Source organism: Chiloscyllium plagiosum, unplaced genomic scaffold (assembly GCF_037043375.1).
Source record: "Chiloscyllium plagiosum isolate Xiang-an unplaced genomic scaffold, Cpla_swu_hap1 HiC_scaffold_16, whole genome shotgun sequence".
In the NCBI taxonomy this organism is placed as follows: domain Eukaryota; kingdom Metazoa; phylum Chordata; class Chondrichthyes; order Orectolobiformes; family Hemiscylliidae; genus Chiloscyllium; species Chiloscyllium plagiosum.
In genome coordinates, this window is record NW_028270154.1 from 45,613,320 (window position 1) to 45,632,786 (window position 19,467).

Sequence of the window (19,467 nt, forward strand, 5' to 3'; positions counted from 1 at the left end):
TAATACACAGTCCCCTGTGCCAGGTATTTTGTTTGTTCTATGCCCATACACTCTTCATGTCCTGTCAAAGAGCTTTGGGTACAAGTCTATATTTTTGTTTAAATGTTGCATCCTTGAAATGCCTGTTCAACCTTGTACGGCCAAAAGCATCTCTTGTACAATGTCAGCACTTTCTTCTCCAGTTATTTTCCATTGTGTCTTCAGTCATAATTTGCACTTGCTGTTTTTTCTGGAAATTGGTTACATTTGTGCTGTGCAGAATTCATCCAAACAGCCTTTAGCACATCTTCTACTTTGATGTCCCTATCTACTTGTAAGTCTTAGTGGAACTTTAAAATTCCTATTCTGATTTGGTAATCTGCTCAGTGTGGTTGAGGTAACTACTCTGATACTGGGCTTTTAGCAGACATCCAAGTTGTACCCCTTTTTTTTTAACAAGAATTCATTGCAGTCAGTTCAGTTTGCACCAGATCGTTTTCAATGGTTTGTGATCAGTTTGCACAGTGATTTGTACAACAAACAGGTACATATGGAATTTTGTGATAGCAAATACTAAAGTAAGTGCTTTATGCTCCATTTTGAATAATTTGTCTTTGTGATAAACATTTTAAAATTCATTCACAGGTTGTGGGCATTACTGGCTTAGCCAGCATTTATTACAACTACCTAATTGCCCTTGAGAAGGTAATGGTGAGTTACTTTCTTGAACCACTGCATATGGTTTCAACATTTGCATAGTATGATTAGAGAGGGACTTCCAGGATTCTGATCCAGTGTTGGTGAAGGAACGGTGATATGTTTCCATGTCAGGAGGGTGTCGGGCTTGAAGGAGAACTTGCAAATAATGCTGTTCCAATGTACTTGTTCTCTTAGACAATAGATGTCATGGGTTTAGAAAGTGTTATCTAAAGAGCATTGGTAAATTTCTGCAATGCATCCCATAGATGTACAAACTATTCCCATTTTACATTAATGGTGGGGGGAGTTGAAAGTGTTTAGATGTGGTGCAAATCCAATGAGCTGCTGTGTCCTGGAACGAAGCACAGTTGGTTTCATCTTGTTTGATGCACACTCTCAGCCCTCTTTGCGACATATTGACTTTTTCCTTGGAATATGGTATTGAAGGATAAATGTTTCTGAGACAACACTTGTTTGGGTGACTTGAAGATATGTTGATTATCCTCCTGATATATATGTGGAATATTTTTCTTTAAGAGCTCCTTGAATGATGATTTTTTTTTGGTATGGTTTGGTGTGTGTAGCATTAGGAAATTCAAAAACAGATTCCAAGACATCTTTGTTTTTGGGAATGTGCAACTGTTTACATCTTCAAATTTGTCTGGGTTGGGCTAAAAATACCTCTGACCTAAATTCACTTGTACTTCTTGCTGTTGAAGGTGAGTCCTTGACGATGCGCTGCCACCATCAGAGAGTGTCGATCTCAAATGTGTTGTTCTTTAGTTTTGCCAGTCATGACAATGCATACACATTGAGGAATATTCTATGTAATTATGTTCTTTTGCTGCTAGAACAGATTATGACTCTCAAATAGACTGAAAGGTAGCCTCTGAAAGCAATACTTGCTAAATTGTGTTCTGAAAGCATTGATTTCTTGAGTTTCCTTTGTCAGTGAACGTATCATTTTCTGTATTTGGTATCCTTCTTGATGAAGAATTGAGCTGTTGTAATTTTTGGATTCAGTTTCTCCAATGTTGGGATTTTATATGGGTGTCTCATTGAAGAATGGTTTTGATGCCTTTGGAACAAACACATCCTGCTTGTGTCAATGGTCTTTCGAAGACATGTAATAGATCTGCACTCCTCTGTGAGTTGATGTGCATGACTTATAATACTATCATATTTCACATTGTCCAACTCAGTCTTCAATTTCACTTGTATGTTAACACTACGTTTTAGGATGGTCAACTGACAGTATTGCATCTTCTCTGAGGTGTGATGCAGAATCACCATTGATGATGCAAGGGATGGATGACTCATTTTCTGCAGCTAATTTTGTATGTTGTATCATTGACTTCCAACAGTCCAGCTACATATCTTTTGAGACTCTGACAGGTGTGGATTAGCTCCTTTCTAGACATTTGAACTTGTATTTGTGTTTGCCAATTTTCTTTGGGCATATGTTAATATTGGCAAAAACTGCAAACAGTTTAACTTTGTCCAAAAATACTGTTACATTCCCAGCACAGAGAGCCTGTTCAGCTGCTGGTTGAAGGTTCTTCACTCTGGTCCCTCTTGCCGCAGACATTATGTATGTGCTTGTGCTTATGCAAGTCTCTGGGAAACTCCCTCTTATTGCTGCCAGAACCCTGCACATGTTTTTTTTTTGGATGGATCCAATAGTAGCTTCTTCTCTGAAACTAGATCACTTGCAATGGTGAGCCCAGTGTCCTTTTATACTGAATCATTGACAAAGACCTTGGAGCAGGACAGTTTTGTGATGGGTGCAACAGACTGATTTCCCACAGAATATGTTTCCTGTCTGCATCCTGGCTATTACATTAATACTGGTAACTGAATCTAATGCCAGCATATATTATTTTCCAGCTACAGTAGTACACTATTTTCTGCCACCTTTAAGCAACATGTCAATGTTGTTGCCTTTATCTTTCTCCACGAGGTCTTTTTAGTAGGCTTTAATAAGTCATAGAGTCATAGAGATGTACAGCACTGATACAGACCCTTCTGTCCAACTTGTCCATGCCGACCAGATATTCTAACCTAATCTAGTCCCATTTGCCAGCATTGGGCCCATGTTCCTCTAAACCATCCCTATTCATATACTCATCCAAATGCCTTTTAAATGCTCTAATTGTACCAGCCTCCACCACTTCCTCTAGCAGCTCATTCCACACACACACCACCCTCTCTGTGTGAAAAAGTTGCCCTTTAAGACCCTTTTATTATCTTTTCCCTCTCACCCTAAACTTGTGCCCTCTAGTTCTGGACCCCCTGCCCCCAAACAGGGAAAAAAACCTTGTATATTTATCCTATCCATGCCCCTCAGATTTTATAAACCTCCATAAGGTCCCCCCTCAGCCTCTGATGCTCCAGGGAAAACAGCCCCAGCCTATTCAGACTCTCCCTATAGCTCAAATTCTCCAACCCTGGCAACATCCTTGTAAATCTTTTCTGAACCCTTTCAAGTTTCACAATATCCTTCCGATACGAGGGGGACCAGAATTGCACGCAATATTCCAGAAGTGGCCTAACAAACATTTTGTACAGCTGCAACATGACCTCCCAACTCCTGTACTCCTATTGGTCTGACCAATAAAGCAAAGCATACCAAACACCTTCACAATTCTATCTACCTGCGATTCCACTTTTAAGAGGTATTGAAGCTATAATCAGCTCCATTATCTGTTCATCTGGGGTAGATCATTCTCTTAAAAATGAATCTTCACCCTTGTCACAGCACCTGTTGACAAACTGATTACTTTATTTTTATGCTTGTTGCTTAGAAGACATTAGCTCCAAATGGTGAATTCTGAAGTTCACTTTTGTACAAAGCCGATTTTTCCAGCATTTCCCAAAGCTTAGCAGCATCATTCTGCTCCACTTGTCAGGTCTGAAATGCTGACTCTGCTTAAGTGCTCAGTTCCAAGTGCTTTATTTTCATGACTTGCTTATCCAGCTTTGCAATGGCTAACGCTCAGAAGCAGAGCTCCATCGTTTGTTTGAAAAGCCTAAATTCAGATAAGGTGCCTGTGGCCTTCTTATTTACGCGAGGGAGTTTGGTAATCAGCTTTCTGACATTTCTCGACTTTTGCAAATATTCATAGAGATTTTTAGCTTTGCCGGTCCATGGACAGCATTCAAAAACAGTGCAGTTACTGTGCTTTGTTGGGATGTTTTCTTCTCAGCTGCACTGCTTCTGACTGTTGCTCAGGCTTTTCTCTTTGCGGGCAAATGACAACCAATGTCGTCACCATGGTCTTTTACAATCCAGTTTGGAACTGAGTCACTGCTTGTATGAGCCACTAATCTAGTCAGTCCACAGAGCATGTACTTTCTATTCAGAGAGTGTAATGACGTTTGTTTTCTCCTGAGCTTTCAGTGTAAGTACAACTTCTGTACTCCCTTGAATCTTGTCTGAGTCTTTTTCCTGTGTGTTTCAAGCTCACACTATCTTCATTTTTCAAGAAGAAACACCACTTATTACCACATTGTGATTGTGTATTGCTCATCTTACACAAAGTTCCCACTTTCACACAGAATAAGTGAAAACGGCCTAGGTTCTGTTCAATTGCAAACCTTCAATATATTTACTCAACAGCCAGAAAGATTACAGACGTTTAGTATTTGCAGTTATAGAAATGTTACACTGGCACACTGAAACTGGGCTCACATAGTTGCTCGTCACAATATCTTATAGTCTCTTGCTTATTACATGTTCAGCCCTTAAAAGTGACATTACAACATCCATAGTCAGGCAAAACATTTTTCAGAATAAGAGATAGTTAACCATAACTGAATGTGATGGATTGCATTCTCTTTGTGGCGGGGAATTCATAGAATCCCTAGTGTGGAAGCATGCCATTCAGCCCATCGAGTCCACACTGAACCTTCAAAGAGCATCCAATCCTGACACCCCCCACCCCCAGCCAATACATGTAGCTCTGCATTTCCCATGGCTAACTCACCTAGCCTGGACATCCCTGGAGACTTTAGCATGGCCAATCCACCTAATCTGCACATCTTTGTTCTGTGGGAGGAAACTAGAGAAAACCCTTGCAGACACAGGGAGAATATGCAAACTCCACACAATCACGTGAGGGTGGAACTGAGCCCAGCACCTTGGTGCTGTGAGGCAACAGTGCTAACCACTGAGTCACCGTGCTGCCCTAATTGGGCAAATGTATTTGGAATTGTCCTGCCCTGAGGGAGGTAGATACTTTGTCACTAATGCAACCATTGATCCAAGTGAGGGACAGAGACATTCTCAGGACTGTTGTGATATTGAGAGAATAAGGTGATGAGTCACATAAGTCATGATATGGGATCACTGAGGAACATGTTTCAGTGTCTATTTATTCTAATCTAGCTGCTCTTAGCTATCTCTGGATATCCTGGAGTCTGTTTTACAAAGCAAGGCATTGTCCACTCATGCAGTATGTGATATGGTGGCAAGGTGAGCAACCAAGCCAAGGTGAGACAACATGTTACATCATAAGGGCTTCTTTGAGCAGGTTTAAAGCACGCTAATCTCCAGTAACCCATAAAGGCAACTATGTGGGCATGAAAGATGAACTAACTGAGGTGAACTAGCATACTCAGCTCAGGAATAAATCAATAGGTACACAGTGGCAGACAGTTATGGGGATATTTCAGAATACACAGAATAGGTACTTTCCTCCTGGAAAGAAAAAGTACAAAAGGAGGACTCACCATCAGTGGTTAACTAAAGAAGTTAAGTAAGGCATCAAACTTAGGGAAAAAAAACTATGCAAAAGGGTGTGGCAGTTCTGATGACTGGACAGAACAGAAAGAAGATCAGAGAATGCTAGTCAGCCCACGATGTAAATAACTCGATGATTTTATGAACTCTCATTGGACCGTGATGCCATGAGATCTGGAGTGGTGCTGGCTCAATGGGAGCCATGCCCAACTGAGAATGGTTCTCTAACCATTTACTTTTGATTAATGCAATGCCCTTCTGAATGCTAAGTGTCAACTTCACCCAACCAACCAAAAAATACCTTTTCATTAATGCCTGTGACTCCTTAGGAAATGAAAGTGGATTCCTTTTTAATTGAGGACCAATATGTTTGATCCTTGCCCTCACCCACCACCTCTCATTATCCTATACCCACTACTTCCCATTATCCTATACCCACTACTTCCCATTATTCTATACCCACATTACCTTGCCATTCCAGTTGCCATTGTTACCTTGAACCTCCTCCATTTCCATTGATCTTATCCATATTTGTGTGGACTTCACTACTCTACCCTGAGCCCATAACTATCAAGGTTTCAATGCTCATCCTTTCTTTCCCAATTCTACCTAAATGCTCAGTTACCATGACCCACTTGTATGGTTCTCACCCATAACACTACATTTCCCACCCTACCACATCCAACTCTCCTCATAATTATTGATTTTTCCTCTGTCACACAATACCAATAGCTGTAACCAAGACATAAACTTCCACAGCATTGATCATGCCCTGGACATCCAGCTCTGTGTGACATATCCTTCCCAATCATCACCCTCAATGGACTAGGACAGACCAAAGCCATGTTGCAGTGTCTACCTTTCTACCCTTACCTGGCCAATTCTCCTCCTTTCCCTGCTGACCTCTCACCTCCCCATGCCACTTTTCTCCAAACTGTCTCCCAATCACAGCAACTGCTTCACGTATGACTTTTGCTCCACATGGCCACCCTCTTCCTCATGCCACTTTCATTCTAGTTGGAGAATCTACAACACAACTCAATCACTAACTTTGATCGAAAGTCATATTGCGATAAGGACAAAGCAGCAAGTACTTGCTCTGAAGTCTTGGAAGAAATTGAGCTTGCTAGGTACATACCAATTATATGCAGTCAGGTATCTGAAGGCATATATTGCTTTATTAGATAGGATTTAATTGGGAATGAGCACTTAATTGCAGCAATTGTGTTTTTAATGAGATGCAAATTTTTGTAAAATACATTGCCTTTCAGATTGCTGAATTGTCCCTATAGATATCAGTTTGCTTTTTAATTAAACTTTCAGCCACCACATTTTAATGATGTTAGTAGTTTACTGACTATTCAGTAAGTAAGAATAAAAACATTCTTTGGATTACTTTGCTGCCTTCGTTAGAAGAAATCAAATCTTTGTATTTATCCTATTAGAATAAATTTCTGTGTTTATTCTTCAAAGTTGTCCATACATCTATCGATTAAATTATACAGGTTGAATGTCATAAATGAATGACTTAGTGCCTACAAGCTGAATTTTTGAAAGTTACAAGGATCTTTACATTCACCAACAACAGATGGGAATTAGCGTCATCTGGTAACTTGTCTATGGTTAATAATTCTGGTTTAATATTTTGCATAATCTGTAGGCATTAGCAGATTTTTAATGCATGTGATCAAGTTAACTGTTAATTAATAATAAATGAATGTGTTCTACATATGTTACAAGGATTTAGATGGATAATTGTTTAATATTTATAATTAGTTACTTATTTAGATGAGAGAAAAGTGACAAAATAATTTGCTCTTTCAGTTACATGATGTGACATTCTTATTTTTCTTGGGTGTTACTGTTGCTTTTTCATAATTCAAGGAATATCAATGTTAATTAAGAAGATAACAGCAAAACCATATTCTATGAACAAAAACAATGGCACTGATAGCTTTTATTGAAACTTGGTCTTGAATGAAAGTATCTTGACTCTAGCTGGCTTGATCAAGCAGCACTTATTGGATCAATTAACTGAAAGTTTAGTAAACAACATTTGTAAAAAGAATACAAAAGAATTCTTGATAGTGGCTCATTTATGTCCCACACTTATTGATGCAGAGATTAACTATCAGACATTCAAACAATGGAAAAACTAGAAGGACAGATAATAGTTTTAGCATGAAGACCAATCTATGTTGAGGAATGAGTCTAATTAACATTCATGTGGCAGACTTTAGGCAGCAAATAATCACCCCTTGCAACATGTTGCCTCTAATGATACTGACGGTTGAATTAAGATTGCAGAGATGGTGAGGAAGCCTCATCTGGTAGCAGCCCATATAATTCTGTGGAGCCTAGAGGAGAATATCATTAACTATTATTCCGCCTGAAAGTCATCCCTCATATAATCCGCACTGTGTAGGAGCAGGCCATTCAGCCCACTGAGTCCACACTGACCCTCTGACAAGCATTCCACCCAGACCAAACCCCTACCCTTTACCTGTGACCCTGCATTTTCCAAGATTAATCTACCTAACGTGCACATTCCTGCACACTATGGACAATTTAGCATGGCCAATCCACCTAACCTGCACATCTTTGGACTGTGGGATAAAAACAGAGCATACATAGGAAACCCACGCAGACACAGGGAGCAAACACCACACAGATATTCGTCTAAGGCTGGAATCGAACCTGGGCCCCACTGAACCACTATGCTGCCCATCAGGTCTAATTCCATCCCCATTTTTCCTCGCACCATTCTCAAAACAACTGTGTTCAGCGGATAACTGCCAGCATCCCTTGCACCCACAGCATCTGTGAAAGGCCACTGTGCACCTAGACAAGCATTGACAACCTAGCATTGCACCTCACTGGCAATGTAATGGCTTTACAGCCATGCTAGTCATGGCACATAGCCAACATACTTGGCACTACTTCACACATGCAACCCTATTCTCTCACTTTAATATCACACATAAACAAGCAATCAACCAAATGCAAACGTGAACATTTCTTTACAGGCAGCAAAGGTATCCAAGAGCAAGCAAGCAGCCCTGAGATGGAATTGGGTCCAACCCTTGAATTGAATGCCTGTCAATGCATGTCCTTGTTGCACCCTTTCAATGCAAGTTGCTGCCATGCTCTGCAATGTGGATCAGTGGTTCCTATGTGGTCTGCCAGTGGATTAGAGAATGCCGTGATGGTCACAAGGACAAATGCAACATGGTAGCCATGGATTATGCCCTGACATGCTGGCTAGTCATAAGTAAAATAGTGGTTCTTTGAGTCGTGAGCTGAATCCAACTGGTCTGCTCTGATTTCTGTGTCAGTATTTCTCGACATCTAGCTTATTTGGTCTCTTTTGTAGGATAGGGAACTCCATATTATTGAGGCAAGTTAAATAGAATAGTATAGTAATTTATTTCACTTCATCAACAAAGCAGTTAATAATCTGTAATGTCTCCTTAATTGGCAACTCACTACTGCCTATGAGAAACTCGCCACACCATTAGACAAAACATAAAAGGTGGAGCAAACGGGCACGGTTGAAGTCACATCTGTCTCAGACATGCATATTGACATGCCTCAACAGGTTGATTAGAAAAATCTAAAAGATGGAGTGAGATGCTCTCAACATTGAGATGGGCCTCAGTGAACTTCTCATCCAATTCGACTATAAGTTGCGCCATGGCTCATATTGGTCAGGCTGCTATAAGATTTTCCTGCTCCTCTGATGCTGCCTGACCTGCTGTGCTTTTCCAGCACCACTCTAATCTAGACTGCTATAAGATTCTGTTCATTTACTCTATTTCTGACACATATGCTGTCAGACCTGTTGAGTTTTTCCTGCATGTTCTGTTTTTATTTTAAATCCCTACCATTCACAGTATTTTGCTGTTATTTGAAATGCTTAATATTCCTTTGAAATGGCATTCTTCAAACAAATAATTTTGTTAAAGGATTCACAATAGTGACTGAACCATCATCAGTTACTCATTATGTATCTTTGGACATTGGGCATGTTTTCAATATATTTCTTTCATACACTTTAATTTTATCTTCATGCAAATAATTGTTAATAAAATATTTAAATGATATGCAATTGCATATTCATGATTTTACTCCAAAATGTTTAATTTTAATATTTAATTAGATATTTTCAGCCTCCTATTAGAGCATAAAACAGATATTACAAATTGGTGATAGAAATTGAACTATCCGTAGATGGGAAGGAAAATTGGGCCAACGTTCTAATGGGTGGCCAATCCACAATACCAGAGTTACAAAGTGCAGCATGTTGAAAATCTGTCCAAGGACAGTTCACATGTATTCTTGAAGCAGAAATCTGTAATTTAAGTGACCTCCACATGTTCTTGAAGGAACTTTTAAAAGTAGAACTTTGCAAAATAACTCATATATTTGTCATGTCAATTTTAGGGTATCATTTCCAGATCAGCAGTACCATCCAGACTTTAAAATAAATGTACTAATTAATGAAGAAGGGCTTGTGCCCGAAACGTCGATTCTCCTGCTCCTTGGATGCTGCCTGACCTGCTGCGCTTTTCCAGCAACATATTTTTCAGGACTAATTAATGTACTGACTTAAGGAAACAAATTATGCTTCGCCCATCATTTACAATATTGCTACTCAGTGAAGTAAATAACTAACTTTGAAATAAAATGGCATCTTCTCAATGTTGCTCACAGCTCAGAAATGCAAATGAAAGGACAGATCATCTGTGAATACAAGTATTATAATTTTAATTTTAAATCATTAGCTATTAAAGTATTACGAAGGCGAATGGAATAATGACCTCTATTACAAGAGGATTTGAGTGTTGAGGTAGTGACGTCATGCTCCAATTGTATAGGAGCTGGAAATGTGTTGCTGGAAAAGCGCAGCACATTTCCAGCTCTGATCTCCAGCATCTGCAGACCTCACTTTCTCCAATTGTATAGGAGCTTGGTTAGCCAACATCTGGAATATTGTGTGCTGTTCTGGTGTCCTTATCTCAAGAAAGATATTGCCATAAAGGTAGTGTAACACAGAGTCACATGATATGTTCCCAGGATGGCAGGACTGACCAATGAAGCGAGATTAGGCAAAGTGGGCCTGCATTCTGTCGAGTTTCGAAGAAAGAGAGGTAACCACATTGAAACTTACAAAATATTTAAACTGATAGGCAGAGTAGTGCAAGTAAGATGTTTCCCCTTACTGTGGAGCCTAAAACCATGAGGTCCAGTTTAAAGATAGAGAATACCACAAAGGTCAGAGATCAGGAAAAATTATTTTACTCAGGCTGTAAACCTTTCGAGTAGTCTACATCAGAGAACTGTCTCATCTTCTAGAGAATGCTACTAAGGGTTTAGGAGGGGAGGAGCTGTGAATGAAAACACAGCACAAGTTTAGAATTCAGGGGGTTCTTTTATATGAACTCAGAACATCAGAACTTTGTGAATAGTTCTGATGAAGGGTCACTGGACTAGAAACATGAACTCTGTTTGTTTTTCTCTCAACAGATGCTGCCAGACCTGCCGAGTTTCTCCAACACTTGTTCCACATCAAACAGCATCCACAGTTCTTTGTTTTAATATAAGAGTGTGGGTAGGTAGCTTAGGATGATTCTGGATTAGTGGTGCTGGAAGAGCACAGCAATTCAGGCAGCATCCAAGGAGCAGTAAAATCGACGTTTCAGGCAAAAGTCCTTCATCAGCATCTGCAGTCATTGTTTTTACCTTTTTGCTTAGGATGATACCAGGGATAAGAGGCTTTAGTTGTGAGGAGAGATTAAGGAAATTATGACTCTTGCTAATAGAAAACAAATAAAGAGGATATTGGATAAATATTTCCAACTTCATGAGAAACTTTGACTCAAGTTTTATTTTATTAATATTGATGAGACAATAACTGAACAGCATCAAGAAGAAAGTTTAGGAGAATTAGTTTTGACATGAGGATTATTAGGTAATTGGATTTCCTACTTGATACGTTGGTGTAAGAAATTAAGTTGATAAATATTTAAGAACAAACGTAAGGCGTTGTAGAATGGCTATGAAGTCAAAGTGAGTAGTTAACTGTTTCAAGCAATCAACATGAGACTACATGGAATGAATGGACTGATGTAATTCTTTGATGTAGGAAATTCTGAACTTGTGCTCTGTTTTCATTTGCAGCTGCTACAACTACACTCTCACCTGAATCTGGACATGCAAGAAGGTGCAATGAATCAGAGAAATCCTACTGTGTCAATGGCGGTGTGTGTTATTATATTGATGGTATTAATAAACTTTCTTGCAAGTAAGTGAGTGCATTTTTCTCAGGTGTTTACTCAGTACTTTTCTTGTGATTAAACATGTTTAATTTTTTAATATTAAAAATGTTTTGTCTTTTGAGTACTGAAGGTTGGTTTGATGATTGACAAGGGACTGATTATACTAGTCGGACTGTACAATCACAGCACTGCTCCACAGGGGGCCCAGAAATGTAAATGTGGAAAGATTACTGAAGTTATCATTACATTGTATTGCTAAATCAATCAACTATTCAATAATGACAAAAAATGTTTATAAAGCACCTTGAACATAGTAAAATGTCCTAATATGCTTCACATAAGTATTATGGCCATAAACCAGATGAGGACTATCAGATTAGCTATAATCTCATTGAATGGTGGAGCAGACTACTTCTGTTATTATGTCTTACTGTTCTGGGTATTCAGCCAGATGCCTAAAAAAACTTGGAAAGTGCAGAAGGCTTTAACAGACACCTTAAAGGAAGAAAACAAGTTAAAGAGCCAAAGAGGGTAGGATTTTGACAATTATAATCTGGGATGCTCAAGTGGAAAGAATTCGAGGAGTGCAAATAATTAAGGGGAAGGTGAAGGCCTAGTGGTATTATTGCTGGACTGTTAATCTGGAGATTCAGTTAATGTTCTGGAGGCCCAGGTTTAAATCATATCATAGCAGATGAATTTGAATTCAATTTTTAAAATGTAGAATTGAGTCTAATGACTATGAATCCATTGTCAATTGTCAGGAAAAACTCATCTGGTTCATTAATATCCTTTAGGGAAGGAAGCTGCCATCCTTACTTGGTCTGCCCTACATGTGACTCCAGACCCACAACCAATGTGGTTTATCCTTAGCTGCCCTCTAAGCACTTGGGGATAGGCAATAAACCCCATGAATGAATAAAAATAAATTCAGATTGATATGGATTCGAGAGGTAGGAATGAACAAGGCAATGAAGAGATTTCAAAATGGGGTGAGAATTTTAAAATATTATTAAAACAAGGGCCAATGTAAATCAACAAGCACAGAGGTGGTGTGAGTTAGGAAGAGTGGCATAGTTGGATGACCTCAAATTTTTATTGAGGATGGAATGTGGGAAGTAGAGCCAACAGTCAATTGGAATTATTGGGTCTGGGAATAACAAAGGCATGGATGGCAAGGAGCATGAGCAAAGGCATTGGGCAGCAGCAATCTGTGGTAGAGCCAGAATTGGACAATGTTACAAGGTAGAAACAGACTTCCTTGGTGATGGTGCATATCTATGGAAGGAGCTTATTTTGGCAGTAAATGTGGCATCTAAGCCTCAGATTGTTGCCAGGGAGAGAAATGCAATCATTCACTAGTTAACAAAATATGTAATTGGAACCAAAGACAATGGCTTGTGTCTAATATAGTTGGGAGATATTTCTGGTCATCCAGTACTGGATGTCAGACAAGCAGTCTGAGGATGTAGTAACATCTGAGGAGGGGAGAGAGGTGGTGATCTGGATGGCTACAGAAAGGAGGATGGTATGGTCAACAGAGACCAAGGCTGCAGACATGTCAAAGATAGCAAGCAGGAGTTGTTTACCTTTATCACATTTCCCTTCTTTCAACATTTTGGAGGGTTGCTACTACCTAGTCATATAAATAATTTGACTACAAGAGCAGGTCAGAACATGGAAATTTTATGATAAGTAAATCACCTCCTAACTTCACAATGCCCAAAAGCTCCATCACCTTAAAAGCAAAATTCATGATGAACTGATGAGGGCTTTTGCCCGAAACGTCGATTTTCCTGCTCCTCGGATGCTGCCTGACCTGCTGTGCTTTTCCAGCACCACTCTAATCTTGACCATTCATGATGTGATGGACTACTCTTCACTTATCTGAATGAGTGAAACTGCAACTGAAGAGGTTGGGCAACATCTAGACCAACGCAGTCCACTTGACTGGCACCCAATCTAACTATCCTTTTAACATTCACTTTCTCCACTACTGCTGTGCAAGGTCATCCATAAGACCCACAGCAATAACCCACCCACGGCTCCTCAGACTGAATCTTCCAAGCCCATGATTTCTACTACCTCAAAGGTTAAGGCAGCAGTTTCATGAAAATACAACCCTGCAAGTGCCTCTCAAAACCTACGCCACCCTGACTTGGAACTATATTGGGAGGCTATTCCTTCACTACCATAGGATTAAAACCATGGAATTTCTCCCTCGCAGCACAGTGGGTGCTCCTATATTATAACTGTTCAAGAAAGCAGCTCACCACCACCCAGGCCCATTCAGCATAGGCAGTAAATGCTGGAAGCCTAGTCTGAGACATTCCCAGCCTGGGAATGAATAAAAATACAATTCATTTCTATCATTTTGGTGTTATGGCAGAACTAAAAAATTGATTTGAGGAACCCAAACATGGAGTTTTGGAAGAGATGAGCAATAACTTGGATGGTGACAACATGTTCAAGGACCTTGGAGTGGTAGGTCAGGTTGGAGATGGTCCAGTAGCTTACAAGGAAGAGGAGCCAGGGTTGACTTTTTTAGAAGAGGCCAGATGATTGATGAATTCAGAGAGAGAAAAAGGGACTAACTAAGGAGGAGGTATTGGTACCAATATCCGTTAACATGAGAGCCAGGACAGAAGCAGTTGAATGAATAGGAAGTGGGTCTCATGGACAAGATTCAAAATTGTATTCTGTTATGTAACTGGCCGGCTAAAAATACAGCTTGAGATAAGATTCTTTCATTTTGTCTGACTACTAAATGAATACTTATCTGAAAATGGTCCAAGTGTAGGTGGTGTTTATTCTGATATAAAACTAAAAACATTTACAGAAAAGGCACCTTCAGTACTCATTATGTAACATCTAAATAGATGCGCTTGTATTATGCAGAGGGTATATGGATCTTAACCATATGCAGTATGGCATTTGTGATTTCTGGTTTTGGCTAAGTGTTGGAAGAAATATTCAAGAAATAGGATACAAATTGAAACTAGCAATTAGTTACCCTTCATACCCACTCTTTATGGAGTTTATTCACGAGGGAGATAGCAAGAGACAACAAATCAGATAATACAATTGATGCCTGTAGGGATTTGAAGCCTAAGCTGTCATGTTGAATAGATACATTCCTGCTGCATACTTATTTATCATTTTACAAGAAAAAAAGGCAGCTGTTTCTTATTTATTGTTAAATCTTTCACTTTGAAATATAACACTGTTCAAAGGTTTTGTTAACAAATCATTCTGTGCAAACTAGAAGCATTTCTTATCTGAAGTGATTTCAGGTAACATCTATATTGTTTGTAAAATATTTCTCAAAAATGTTAATTCATTTATATGCTATAACAGTTCCCTCACCAATACAATTTACCTTGCATCAATTTAATATTTTTAGTTCTGAGCTAAATTCCCCATTGTGCATTTTGCCAATCCAAATCATTGCTACTGTGTGATTCTGAGATTTACACAAGCATGAAAGATCATACCTCTCTAATCCTACGGGTGTAAATTTTCAGCTTATAAAATGAATTAACTAAATTTTGGGGCTTCTTGTAGCTGTTTTTGTATCAGTGGCTGGTTTTCAAAATCTTGTTTGGATCAGCTACTCTAAGTTTCCTAACTGGTTTTATTTATTGTGAATTTTCGTATGTTTCAATCAATGTTTTTATTCTGCAAGTATCTTCTCATTATTTCAGCCTTGTGGAAAAGAAATGTTTCAAATAACCTTTAATATTACTAATTTTATTAATTCATGAAGATGATAATGGGAGTTGTAATTTGATGATTCTATAACTTGGTTAATTGGACAAGAATTGTTTTCCTGATCACATTACACTCTCACTTTTGTTTAAACTTTTGGCTTGTGTATGTGAGTGAGAGTGTTTAGATGTCAGGAGAAGATCGCGCTGTGTTGATTAAGATGATCGGGGAGGAAATAAATGATCTACTAGCATAGTATTAAATAATGTAGGTGCAAAGTACTGAAGTATGGTTCATCAATTAAACAAGATTTGAAACGTGCACTAAAAAGCAAAATACTTCAGATCTTAAAATCTAAATGAAAGCAGAAAATGCTACAGACACTGAGCAAATCAGAAAAAAAGAGAGGAAATTAGAGCATGATAGATTGGATTTAATGGGACACTGTGGTCCAGTCCCCAGAGAAGAATCAGGGATGAGCCTGGACCCACTCCAGCATCACCTTCTAATGTGATCTAACTCCAGAGAACCATTATTTGTTTTAAGACAAGACATTTGCCCAAATCTGGGCGAGAGATACCCCTTCAGTCTAATGGTTGGCAGCACTCTGTTTCTTGTAACACTACCAAATGCAGTGACCAGGGCTGGGACTACAAAACTCTTGGAATGAAAGTTAGGTGGGAGGGCAGTATCAGAGCAACTTAGAGGGTTGCGTGGGAGATTGTGTAGACTGCCTGGAGGGAAAAGCAACATGTGGTGAAAAAGGCGGCACCTTTGGGTAGCCTACCATCAACCCATACAGTGAAAGCTGTTGATTTGACATGAACTTCTTGTACTGCTAGTTAAATTTCAACTGTGGCATGATAAGGCTTTTAAGTGGTCATTAATTGGTCACTTAAGGGACTTCGATCATTCTATACATGGACTGACTCATCAATGCCTCCCAAGCGGCAGGTGAAATTGTTGTGGAACAAGTAAATAGGTAGCGGACATGACACTCTTTCCGGAATCCTACCAGCAAATCTTTTAGCTGGTAAAATCTAATCTTATGTTTTGGGTCACTAACCATTTCTTAGAATAGGAAGTGTAACAGGTTCAGCAGCTTATAAGAAAACAAAGCCTGGGAAAATGGATATGTGATTAAATGGAGGACAGGAGATATTTAAAAAATAGAACCTATAATGGAGTGACAACAGGAAGCAGTAATGACAAAAATGTTGAGAAATAATATATGCAGGTCCCAGAGATTTGATTCATGGTTACAGCAAAATAGCAGGTTGCAGCAGTTTGGGATAGATGTGGGGTCTTACGTTAACTTGACTATTTAGCTTCTTTAATCTTTCCCTACAGCTATTGAATTTATATTTGCATAATTCTCTTGCTTTCAGATTTTTTATTTAACCACAGTGTTTTGAATTCCGTATTCCCTCTGCATAATAGGAAACCTTTTTTGCCTGGTCCACATTCACCAGACAATGGCTTTATGTAATCCTTTGAATGGTTGACATGTTTCTTATATCTATAGATCTGTTTCTGATGATGTCAGCCTTAATGTTAATTAATAGATGCCAGTTTGCAATGCTATATTCGAAAATCAAATTTTAAGGAAGGAAAGACAATGAGAAAAAGACAATGAGACAAGAAATCTTTTAAGTCTCTGGAAAATGTATATTTCCTAAACACAGTCAATAAGTGACTCTTGTAAATGATGATATCATGAAACCTTAGCTGCTTAGACTGAAAACAATTCTATTTATATCAATGCTGGACTCTCACCAATTTCTTGAAGGCGCTAATGAAATGCCACCCCTTACTTCTTTCTCTGTCTCTCACACTTCACATGGAAAATTACACAGGAAAGCAGCATCCCATATTACAATTACAAACATACAAGCAATGACACAACAGAATTATGATGAAAATTGTTCACAAAACTACAATTATTTAACAATTTTCCAATGCTATATTCTAATTTTCTCTCTATGACTTATGTATAGAAGAAAATACGCATGTGACTTCAGAACTCTGTCTCTCATTATAGAAGTTACACTTCAAAGGGAATTGTGCATATTAATTAGTTCCAATAGTAATCATTTTCCCTTATTTATAACTTTGAAAAGAACATCATAAATGTTATTTGCATCACCTTCAATCTGGTGATTGATTAGCCTCGTAATCCTATCTATTAGATCCTTCATGTTGATGGAAACTAGCTACCAATCTTGTCGAATTGTTAATGATGTTCCTTTAGAAGATAATCATGAAAACTAATAAGGACTAATTCTTAGATACACAGTAGTGAAACAGAACTCTCCTAAAAAATATGATCAGATATGTCCAGAGCAATACACGACGTGTGCAACAATACATCCATTTGTAAAACAAGGGGTATGACCCTCAGACTAATCAAGTAGTTCATATCGATTTATAGTTTTGGTACCAAGCAGTCTTCTCATGATTTTGCAATAAAGACGAAATGGAATGTTTCCATGTCTTTGCAGCAAATATTTTCATCTAGTTATTTAGATTCAAATTTAAAGATAGATACTATTTTTCAGTAACTTTGTCCGAAGAAGGCACTTAAGAATTTCAAATTCAAGCACTTATGATTGTGGCAAGTAGATTGGTTAAAAGTATGTTTCTCTGTTTACATAGTTGATAATCAATTAATTGTAGTACTTTCAGAAAATCACAAACTGACAATGCATTAGCTTTTTTTTAAACTCTTTGACCCATTTTGCAGCAGTATTTTATAACTGGTATTGCCTTTTTGACATAGGGTCCATCGACATCACAGAAATTGATCTACAGTGCATTGCTTGTGTCCATAGCCATACACAAAAAAGGCCATCAGCTTTACAGTCACAGGAGTTGCTATTAAAATGAATACCAGCATTAGAGACATTTAGGAGATTTGGATTTATCATTCAGTTGGAGAATGTATTGTAATTCAATATAACCTCATGATAGCCTTGTTAATAAGGATGTTTCCACAATTCTGCAAGACATTATAAACTGATCAAATATCAATCAGCACCTTTTAATCATTCTATGTTTTAAATTTACATGTGTTTTGCCATAATTTCCCTCTCTCTTATCAGCCGCCCAACCCCTTCTCAGTATCTTTGTTAGTATCAAGTTAAAAATCACACAACACCAGGTTTGTTAGTATTGCCAGCAACATCCTTTTGACTTCAGCTCATGAAGAAAGACCACCTGATCTCATAGGTTTACACTGCAGATTTGTGAAAGAAGGTGGTATGGTTTCTGTGGGAGAGGACTATTAATCTTTTTATCCCTAAAATAGAATTGTTAACCATTCAAAGCTTTCAATCTAATAATCTGGTGGACCGTTGATAAAACTTGTCCTTGAATGATTATCAGGAACAGGATTTAAACTCAGACCTATCTGGTTGAAAAAACTGATACTCTGCTGCAGAGTTCTATGCATTTCAGCTATAATATTCTTCTTTTAATGGACGACATGGTGGCTCAGTAGTTAGCACTGCTGCCTCACAGTGAGGGGGACCCAGTTTTGATTCCAGCCTCGGGTGGCTTACTGTGTAGAGTTTGCATATTCTCTTTGTATCTATGTGGGTTTCCTCCAGGTGCTCCAGTTTTCACACACAGCCCAAAGATGTGCAGGTTAGGTGGATTGGCCACGGCAAATTGGTGATAGTGTCCAGGGAAGTGCAGGTTAGGCGGATGAACCATGGGAAATGTGGGTCTACTGGGATGGGACTGGATCTGGATGGGATGCTATTCAGAGGGTCAGTGCAGACTGAAGGGGTGAATGGCCTCTTTCTATGATGAGGAGAATAGTACACAGCTTCTTGTGATAATTTTTTGTTTTCTGTTTTTAATCTTATTTCTGTGAGATATGGATCTTCCACTGTTAACAGCAATCAATATACAGTAAATCCTCTGTTTAAGTAACCCCACTTAACATGGTTTCATATTAACATTCTTTTATTTTTAAGGCCTATTTTGTCAAATTTCATTGGCCTTTTACAGTTTAACATTGTTGTGTCTCCTCTCCACCCATCTCCCAGCCTTGCCTCC

At 38.6% G+C, this 19,467-nt stretch overlaps 1 protein-coding gene across 3 annotated transcripts in view; it reads left to right on the forward strand.

Annotated features, from left to right (window-relative positions):
- LOC122556662 (pro-neuregulin-2, membrane-bound isoform-like) overlaps positions 1-19,467 on the forward strand; it is a 691,404-nt gene that overhangs the window by 624,577 nt on the left and 47,360 nt on the right. For all 3 annotated transcript variants that reach the window (XM_087995354.1, XM_087995352.1, XM_087995353.1), the window contains exon 4: positions 11,600-11,723. In XM_087995354.1, coding sequence (XP_087851480.1) covers positions 11,600-11,723 — 124 coding nt within the window. The remainder of the gene's footprint in view (positions 1-11,599; positions 11,724-19,467) is intronic.